Genomic DNA, 10,688 nt, shown 5'->3' with positions numbered 1-10,688 from the left:
AGGGAGTTTGTGGTCATGTCATTAATAACTATTATGTCGGACTAGAAACTCGTGGATAGCTTGTGACTCGCAAAATACGTGAGGGAAAACATTAGAATCTAGGTAAAGATTAATTATTTATCTCGATTAGAACTTTCCACTTTTTTATTTTATAAATGGTGCATGTTGTGGTTTGGTTATTTTATTTACAAATGTATTAACCAAACCGTGAGATGTGATGGCTTGAGAGCAAGGGGTGCCATTGACTTCCTTAGGTTTGATCCCTTAAACCTCCGAAGGGTTTAGTTATACTGGTCGTGCGGATTTTGATCTTAAGGATGGACTCGTAACGTTGTGTAGCTTGGTAGCGGACGCTCTTGCTACGCTTACCTGAACATTATATATGAGGTAAGGCCGTGTAATTGGTCTATATGACCGGTCATCAATTACTATTTAGATTTTGGCGCCGTGTATTGAGAATCTATGCACCGATTCTCGAGTCAAGATGTTTACTAAAGTTTGTCGTTAATTTATTCATATACTCATTTAATTAAATTGGTTTTTTGCACTGGGCCCAGTTAATGTTTTCAAAGCTAATCGAGAAAACCTACACCAGTGTGTCTCCAGGTACTATGTACTGATACAAGATAGTGGAGGATGGAGCAGGGTGGGTTATTTAGGTTATGTTAAACCGTTTCTCGGTTTTCAGTGTGAATTCTATTTCCTTGTTTGTAGTCTTCAGAACTTAATTAAAGTTAGTTCTATGTTTAGCTTTGTTGGTATTCTTTTCTTCAAGTTCATTATGCTGGAATATCAGTTGTATTAAGTTTTGGACGGACAAATGTATTTTGAGAATAAATTATTTTCACCTCAAAATTATCTTAAGCTTTCGCTGTGTTATTCGAAAATTTTCTTATACAAACTGTATTGCGTTTCTTCAAAATATAAATCAGCTTTTCGATTTACATTTTATCGACTCACGGAATTGTGACGTGCTCAAACTGGTGAGGTGCAGTTTGGAGCGTGATATATTTATATAAGAACCGAAAAGTAAGAGCGGGGCTCTGCTATGGAATGAGAATATATATATATATATATATATATATATATATATATATACAATCTCTATCTAGAGTGAAGCTTCACTCTGAAATTACAGAGTGAAGTTTCAATTTTTGCACACTTTTCGATAAATTATTTTCACCATAAGTGATTCTATATTTAGATATGTTATTCAAGATCATCTTTACAAAATTTCATCTAATTCGACAATATTTTGAGTTTTTAAAATTGAGATTTACACGAATGGTTCATGTTGAACATTTTTAATTGATTCATTGATTTAATCTAATTTCAATACCTTAATGATGTCCAAATTGGATGAAATTTTGTAGAGATGATCTTGAATAGCATATCTAAATATATAATCACTTATGGTGAAAAAAATTGACCGAAAAGTGTGCCAAAATCTAAACTTCACTCGGTAATTTCAGAATAAAGCTTCACTCTGGAGATAGACTATATATATATATATATATATATATATTTATGTATGGATGAGCAATAACCTTATGCATATATTAAAGGACTCGTTTCGGGGGATCTACTGGATTAGTGTCAACGTTATTGCTTCATGCACTTTACATTTGTCCCTTTGTTTTGAAAGGCCGATCGAGAATCTTCAGCTGGCTGCACATTTGTTGTGCAAACATCCGCAACACTGTTTGGTCTAAGTGCACCCAGGATTGAATGGAAGTCATTGTTCGACAGCAAAGCAAAACAATCGTGGTAGGCGTAGCTAGCTTTGTAGATTTAGAACAAAAAAAAAACCAAAAGAAAGAAAGTGAAGAGGTAGCCGACCCTAACTGTAAGCCTTCTGAAGAATAGCAAGTATAGTGTATGCACATTTAATGCCATCAGTGGTAAACCCGGCCTCATGCATCCCGTCTGTTCTGTCTGTGTGGTACGTGTTTAGCTATAGAAGAGATCTTAAAAATTAAATTCGTAAGGTTATTAAGGTTCCTATTTTTGCAAAAACAGATGAAATATGCGTTTATTTGTGGATTTTGACTGGTATTACGTATAATCAGATTCATCATTAACTTAGGGTTTCTGCGTTTATTTTCTGATCGATATATATATGTACTGATCATGCTCAACTCATTGCTTAAGCATTATTGTGCATGCAGTGGGTGTAATAGGGGTGGGTATAAATTACTTGAATCCCGATCTCATCCAGATTCCGTTCTGAAATTTGTTGGGACGGGACGAGACGGAATTCTAAAAACGTTAGTCCCGTCCTAATCCTATCCCGTTTCATTACGGTGTAATGAGATGTGTGACGAATAAATTTTATCTCACTTAGTCTCATCCCGCTTTAAATTTTATTTGAATCTCAACCATCAAATATTTCATCATCATTATACATTTATAATTTATAAGAACATTTTGGATGCATTTGATAAGGAAATAACTAACATCAAAGAATGAATCTTGGATCTTGGATCATTTCTTAAAGACAAACAAGTCTCAATTAATTTTCTCATTAATCTATAGTCTGAGTTATATGATATAAATGAAGACGGTTCGTGTATTGTAAATTTTTACGAACTTAGCAATTGGAACCTAGTTAATCTTATATACAATAGGTAATTATATTTGTTTTTCTTGTATGATAACACTAGAATTTTCATGTACAATATCTATAACGCTATAATTCGAATGATTAATTTAATTTTATAATAATTAAACTCAAAGTAACGAAGTAGATGATGAATGATATTTGGAACAATCTATATGTTTCTTCTATTATAATAATTCGTACTAAAATTTCATTTGTGGTAAATTGAGTATTTATTATTTAAAGTCCGGGAATGTAAGATATACTCGGTCTCCTCTCGATGCCGTCCAAATTCCGGGTGGGATGAATTTTTAAAAACATAAATCTCGTCCTGACTTTAATAAGAGGAATGAGACGCGAGATTAACATCATCTTGTCCCTCGCCCACCCTTAGGGCGTATGAATAAAAAAATTTCTAAAATATATGTATTAAAGATCGTTCACATATCTAAATTAAGATTAAAAATCGCCAGACAGATAATTAGCACCAAAAATCAACGATTCCTTGTGTAGTAATAATTACATGCATGATCACTACAGTAATTAATCTTCGATTTGTTTGAATCTATTAAAAATTAAAGGTGAATTATATGTTTCTAAACTTCTAATATAAGGACATTAGACCTACGGCAGATTATAGAAAGTTCTTTATATAGAAAGGAAAGGGTGAGCTTGCCAATTTTTACAGGAAAATTTTGCTATGTAGTTAAGGAATGGGTCACAATCAGCAACAAAGGAATGGGTCATAATCGACACCAAAACTTCCAATCTCATTGCAGTTAATTATGACTAGTTTGAATTGAAACTTTCACGTACGTACTCAGTTCTAAGTTCAAACATTCATATGTACGTACCGATAGAATGCATGCCCCCACACAAAAAGTTCGAAATTGCAGAGCCAATTGTCTCCTTACAAATCTAATCTGATCCTTGGATGCCATTTTGGTGATACTTGATGACTTGCAAGGACCACTGGAGCTTTCTCTGTAATCTTTGGTGCTGTACTCGACAGAAGCTAGCCTGCATATCTAGCTTCTCTCCAGTCATCGCGTAAAAACTGCTGAGACAGCAAATAACTCGAGATTAGTTACCCAACGAAACTGGCGCGCTAGCTCTTGACATGCCTTATAATTAATCATGCCTGCATGATAAGTAGTTAAAATTTCACCAATCCAAATTCTCATACCTCTACCAAATCAGAGCGTGAGAAAAAAAAAACCAAATGAAAGAACTCAGCTGCTTTCCATCGTGCAGCGCTTAATTAAACTATACTCGAAGTAGGGTTAGGCGACCGGATAATAGATTAATAGATGACCACGTCGTGCAGCGGCCGAACTAGGAGTTGAACCTTGGAAGGGCCAATGAAAGTTACATAATTTTAATTTTTTAATTTTTAATAATTTTTATTTGGAACCTTGTCGAATTTTGGAGGTTCATCCACACGTCAAATAATAGTAAATAAACTACAACATATGGTTAAACTATTCTCCAATGCAATATTTTTGAAGAAAAATATGGGGAGACTCCTCTTTGCTTTTACTTTCTATACTAAATGAATATTAATGCTATTGAGAAATACAGTAAATGAAATGTTGTCATTTTTATAAATTGATAACATTTTTCTATTCGGGTAGAATTACAAACTAGTAATATCATTGAAAGTAGGAAAAATCTGTTTTAATTAGAAAATAAAGCATTATAAATTATCTTGTAGGGCCATATATACATAATTATGCAAATTTCATTAATCAAACTCATTAAATACATGATTTATTTAACAAAATTTAAAACCTTGCGGGGGCCATAGCCCCTTCTAGCCCCAACCATATATGTTCCGTCCCTGCCGTCGTGACAACGTATAATTATAAATCTGATTATCAGGTAAATCCCTGTTCTATATATCAAGCTCTGGTTTCACCTACTACCAATCGATTTTCTCAATTAAAGAGTACTCCAACTTTACTAATTAAGCCTGCATATATAACAAGTTGCATCATGAACAATTAATGGCCCAAGATCGTTCTTACATATACATATATATATATATATATGATTTACAGATATATTACCCAATTCAAATGAGTCATGAGATCATGGATTTCTATAAAAATAAAATAAATAATTTACTTAGAAAAAGCATTATTCGCCCTAGTAAATTTATTGGTCTTGCACTGCTTTCTATGTTCAGAAAAATGTTGGACTTGAACGGGGCCCTCCTCATCTAGTCATTAATTACAAACCTCTCATCTCCGTATTAGAATGGATTATGTATCATATTCCTGATAAAATGAGATCTTATTAATAGATTGTTCAATCTATTATCTTAAATAAATTTGATACGAAATCAAGATTTTGGCAGATCCAAATTAATGAAACTGGAAAATACAAAATTGCATTTGTCACACCTTTTGGTCATTATGAATGAAATGTTATGTCATTCGGCCTTAAAAATGCCCCTAGTGAATTTCAAAATATAATCAACGACATATTCAATCCATATAGTCATTTCTCCATCGTCTACATTGATGATGTATAGATCTTTTCTCAGTCAATTAAATAACATTGGAAACATTTACACCAATTCTTCTCCATAATAAAGAATAATGGTTTAGTTGTGTCTGCTTCAAAAATTAAATTATTTCAAACCAATATCCGTTTTTTAGGATTCACCATCCAATTACAAAGATTCTTAGGTTCTTTAAATTATGTAGCTGATTTCTACAAAAACATTATAAAGCAATGTAAACATTTATTTGATAGATTACAGAAGAATCTTCTTCCATGGACCTCAGTCCATACATCTTTGGTCAAGAAAATTAAGAGCCGTGTAAAAACCTTACCATGTCTTGACATTCCCGCTTCTGGTTCTTATAAAATAATTGAAACCAATGCCTCAAAAATAGGTTATGGAGGGATTCTCAAACAACAAATTTCTCCCAATCACTCTGAACAAATTATTCGTTTTCATTCTAGAGTTTGGAACCAAGCTCAATCAAATTATAGTACTATTAAAAATAATTTTATCAATTTGTTTTATGTATCAGTAAATTTCAAGATGATTTATTAAATAAAATTTTCTTCGTCAGAGTCGATTGCAAAAGTGCAAAAGATGTTTTAGACAAAGATGTTCAAAGCATTGCCAGTAAACAAATCTTTGCCTAATGGTAAGTAATTTTAAGCATTTTTAATTTTAAAATTGCATTCATTAAAGGAAGTGATAACCATATCCCAGATTTATTAACCCGAGAATTTTTACGGGGTACCAAAATATAAAAACCCAGCTCATCTAGAGGGAGAAATCCAAAAAAGCAATAGTCAATCTTGGATCTCCTTCCCTAGTCAAGAAAAAATCATCACATGAGTCATCAGTTAGCTTAGTCCCCTATGCATGACATTCTCTCATGCCAACCGAAAATAGGTATAGTGCATCTCGTACTACCCCTGGTCCAAATAAACTCAATTATATATCAATCAGCTTTAGTCAACCAATATGGTCATTTTAAAGCAGATTCTTCAATTCACCATCCAATTATTAAAAAGAAGTCATCTCCCTACCAATTCAATTATATAGATTACCTATTCTACGTTGAACTATTCATGAGTCATCTAAAAACCCTGCTTTTTTAGTATAAAGTTATTTTGGCCCCAATTCTCATTATACTCCTAGTAAACCAATCATTGACCCAAATAATCAGTTTAAAATATTATATCATTTCCTTTACATTATTCATATCATCCCATTATCCCATCGGGAAGCCCCTTCATTCTTCATAGTAAAACCAACCCTCCATGCACCTTATTCCCTCTATATTTATAACACACAACCTTCTCAAACTCATGCCAGAACGTACTGCTGCTTTCAATCATTGATTACTGAGTTAATACTTCTTGTCCACTACAGTACGCATATACTCCTTCATACATGCAAACTAACCGGGTCGGCCCAGTGTTTATCAAGAGCCGGCCCAGTGTTTATTAAGGACCGGCCTAGACAAAAGATAAAAAAAAATTAAAAAATAATATTAACTAATTATATAAAATTTAAGACTCACATTTATAAGTAATGTAATGCACAATTTTTATACCAAATTTATGATTTTAAGAGTTAAATATCATATTAGATTTACAAAGATGGAAAACATATATGTAAATTTAGAACAAAAAAATGGCCTACTCTTTTTTGGGTCCTAGACCGGCAGTGAAACTAACATACATAGAAAGATACTAGTACGTACATCTGCGGGCAAGGGAAGTTGACTGTAGGAGTTGAAATCGTATCTATAGTTCTTTATTTTGAAAAGTAGTTTAGAGCATATATTAACCATCCCTTAGAATCCTTTCGTTTTTGTCAGAAAAAAGTTCTATTATGTAACGTCACATAAAAAGATTCAGACCTACCATCATCAGGAAAGTATGGAATCTGGGGAGAACCGGCCGTTACTACTTGGACACGAATTGGAATCCCGGATTTCTGATTTGTCATCCACGGCGATTGAAGAGCTTTTGGAGCAGCCTCCTCCAACACCGGTGCTTTACCGGTTACCTCGGTTGCTGGTTTGGGAGTCAAGACTCATTTTTCATGTATCCACTTCATCAATCATTGCTGGTGTTTTCAATAACTTGCTTGGCTTCGCCACACTTACACTTTGTAGCCAGTTGAGTATTGTGGAGCTGGCTGGTGCCTCCATTGCCAATCTTGTAATTCTGGGTCTTGTTAATGGGATCATGGTATGTACATACACTGGTTTTAGTAATATAATACTAAATGGCGTGGAGTACTTACTTGGACTCGGGAAACTTGTTAATGAAAACAAAATTCCCATATCTTAGGCAAGTAAACGTGCCATAAACTCTTTACTGATCATGTATATTAATAGGTGGTGTGGATCTAAATCTCTTAAATTTTGAATTTCGAAGTTGGGCATAGCAAGTGCTGTGCCAACTGTGTGCGCGCAAGCCTATGGAGCCAAGCAGTATGCAGCAATGGGAGTCATGTGCCAAAGAGCAATCATCTTGCACTTGGGAGCAGCAGTTCTGCTAACATTTCTGTGTTGGTGGTCAAGTCCCATACTCGTCGCGATGGGCGTATCGGATATCATAGCCGGCCAGGCACAACTATTCACGCGTGGCTTAATCCCTCAACTCTATGCATTGGCAATAAACTACCCCCAACAGAGATTCCTTCAATCACAGAGCTTGGTGATTCCTTTGGCTCTCATCGCTGTGGTTACTTTCGGAATACACCTTGTGTGCACTTGGTTGGTGCTTAATGTATACCACTATGGTGTAATGGGTGCTGCCCTAACGCTCAGTTTCTCATGGTGGCTAGTGGTATTGTTATGTGGGATTTACATTGGTTTTAGCTCAAAGTGCAAGGAGACTTGGACTGGCTTCTCTTGGAAAGCCCTCACAGGAATGTGGCCCTATTTTAAGTTAACTATTGCCTCTGCTATCATGCTCTGGTATGTAATCTCAAATGTAAATTGCAATTAATTTGACTTAACTGTCCAAAACCTTGACCTACAAGTGAAGGGTAATATGATCATTATTAGTAATTTTTTCTTTATAAGGAAAGAGGATAGTATGATCATTTCATATTTAATTATCGTTGTAAGCTTTGTTAGGGTTGGGTGGTACGTAGCTGGTACGTACCAATGGTAGCATAAGGTAGGCGAAAAATTCAAACCACTAAGCAAATGCACTCCAGGCCCCATGTCAAGAGCTAATTTCTTGTTTTAGAAAGAAGAGAAGAAGAAGAAGAAGAAGAAATAATTTAAAAAAAAAGAACAAAAAAAAGAGGAAAATATCTTAACAGTGGCTTGAAATAGTTTTGCTTTCTTGCAACCTTAACACATGAACTAATATCATTGTGTGTTGAATGTAGTTTGGAGATACTGTACTTCCAAGTGGTACTACTGATATCATGGGTTCATTGGAATACAGTCTCACTAGAATCCATCTGTATCTGGTAATAAGCACCTATTTCAGTTTCCATCTTTCTTTTCATTTTTATAATTCAGGTTCCTTTTTTTCTTTCTTTTCATTTCTAATTTGATGTTACGAGAGTATAGATGCCATTTGATAAAGAGCTAAAGATTTTAACCATTTAAGCATTAAATCTTTGATCAACTACGATTATCTAACTTCACCTGCTCTGATGATCATGTGATGTATGATTCCAGCATGAACTACTGGAACTGGATTTTGCAATTTCTCCTAGGCTTAAATGCAGCAGGCAGGTTTGTGATCAAGATTCTCATTTGCGTAATTGAAATATATATGAACTGTTTTGTATTAATATTAATAAACTTAATTGTAATTGCATGCAGTGTTAGAATGGGAAATGAGCTTGGCGCTGGTCATCCAAGGGTGGCAAAATTCTCACTGTTTTTAGTGAACGTGAATAGCCTCGTGATTAGTTTAATCTTCACAGTACTGGTATTGATCTTCAGTGTTAGATTAAGCCGATTATTTACAACCGAGGCTGAAGCTCTCGTGGCAGTTTCCGATTTGATTCCAATGCTAGCCATCTCTATTTTCTTTAACGGCATTCAACCTATACTATCAGGTATTCATATATATATGATGCACTCATACCTGCATGGTAAACTTTTTCGATCAGTTTAAGATCTTACAATATCTCAAGTTCTTGGCACACTGTTTCTTGACGTTTAGCCATCATTTCCAGAAGCTAAGAGTATCGATCGGTTTCCCTCTTAATTTCAGGTGTGGCAGTTGGAACTGAATGGCGAATTGTAGTAGCTTATATTAATCTCCTTTTTTACTATATCATTGGCACCATAATTGGGTTTGGATGGCAAGCAGTAAGTACTACTGATTAAATACATTGTTCTCTGGATGCTATATTCACATAAAACAATATGCATATTACTTTTGTCGCCCTTTTCGATCAGGGGCTTTGGTGGGGGATGGTTATTGGATTTTTTGTAGAGACAGCAACAGTGATTATTCTCACTGCTAGAACAAATTGGAACGTAGAGGTGATCATATATAACTTGATGATTTTATCAATTAAACATAACGTGCGATAAGCATCTGGTCAACCTGTTACCATGAATGATTTATTTCCATTATCATTTGTAGGTTGTGAATGTAGCTGATCGCATGAAAAATATGTGCAACTGAAGAAAACATCAACTTGGTGTCCAACGCGTGCTCGAATTGCCTTTACAGTTTGAAGCTGCATTAGTGTTTCTTTTAGTGGGTCATGTTGGAAGACAAATATATAAGAGAACCGATTAGCAGGCGATCTATATATGTTTGTACAAGCTCCAATATTTACCATGTTAGACATTAATTTTCATTCTGAAAAGTGAGCTAGGGGTGTGCGCATTGTAATTTAAGGTGTGCAAATTTCATTACTATTTTATTTTCTGAACGAGATGTTGAAATAAATGCATGTAAATACGCATTAATTTTTCTGTTTGATGGAAAAATAGGTATGGTGTTTGTCTAATAGGAAGCAAATCTGTCACAACACATACATTTATTACTTCCTTCTAAAGGAAGCTTATGCATGGCAAGCAGATGTACTCTTCTTGACCGACAACATCACTCAGAATGAGAAATAAATTTGTCGCTCACTCTTATCGTGGCTACTTCACAAAAAAAATGTCAAATACTATTTTTCTCAACAAATTTATAATTATTAAAAAATACTTATAATTTATCTGTGAGGTAAATATGAAGTGAATACAGCAGGAATATGCGACAAATTTGTTTCACTCTCGGAGCAGTTTGAACTAGCTTATGTGTTGTCGAATTATCAACTACTTGACATATCTGCTTCTGCTCTTCAGAGCCCTATTTCCAGCCATGTTGAGCAACCTCCCACCACTGGACAGGGAGTATTTAATGGTAACCATATGAATGAGCTCTCTCTGATGATTCCGCAACCTCTCCAGGTCATTACTCCCAACAATGATTTAAACTCCTCCCTGGCTTTTTCTGAGGGCTTCTCGGACCCTACAAACCAGGTGAGCAACTCCACATAGGCCTTAAACTCTGAGGATATGTTTTCTGAGAATGGCACCGGTGGCTAGCCAGATGCAGCCACGGGAACTCCACG

At 34.8% G+C, this 10,688-nt stretch overlaps 1 protein-coding gene across 1 annotated transcript; it reads left to right on the top strand.

The window, feature by feature from the left end:
• The first annotated feature begins 7,012 nt into the window (after positions 1 to 7,012).
• LOC126783990 (protein DETOXIFICATION 41-like) lies at positions 7,013 to 9,745 on the top strand. The gene is made up of 8 exons (XM_050509508.1): positions 7,013 to 7,327; positions 7,517 to 8,061; positions 8,484 to 8,567; positions 8,782 to 8,838; positions 8,929 to 9,167; positions 9,326 to 9,423; positions 9,514 to 9,600; positions 9,704 to 9,745. The coding sequence occupies exons 1-8, from the start codon at positions 7,013 to 7,015 to the stop codon at positions 9,743 to 9,745; spliced, it is 1,467 nt and encodes a 488-aa protein (XP_050365465.1).
• Positions 9,746 to 10,688: the final 943 nt, after the last annotated feature.

The sequence above is a fragment of the Argentina anserina genome, chromosome 2 (assembly GCF_933775445.1).
Source record: "Argentina anserina chromosome 2, drPotAnse1.1, whole genome shotgun sequence".
Classification (NCBI taxonomy): domain Eukaryota; kingdom Viridiplantae; phylum Streptophyta; class Magnoliopsida; order Rosales; family Rosaceae; genus Argentina; species Argentina anserina.
Note: the sequence above shows the minus strand (reverse complement) of the source record. Positions and strands in the feature narration are given on the sequence as shown.

What these genes read in the sequence shown, in the direction of transcription:
- LOC126783990 (XM_050509508.1), top strand. Translation starts at nt 7,013, where the DNA reads ATGGAATCTGGGGAGAACCGGCCGTTACTACTTGGACACGAATTGGAA. An exon ending in GCCTCTGCTATCATGCTCTG is followed by an intron (nt 8,062 to 8,483) that starts GTATGTAATCTC and finishes TGTTGAATGTAG; the next exon opens with TTTGGAGATACTGTACTTCC. An exon ending in CATTCAACCTATACTATCAG is followed by an intron (nt 9,168 to 9,325) that starts GTATTCATATAT and finishes TCTTAATTTCAG; the next exon opens with GTGTGGCAGTTGGAACTGAA.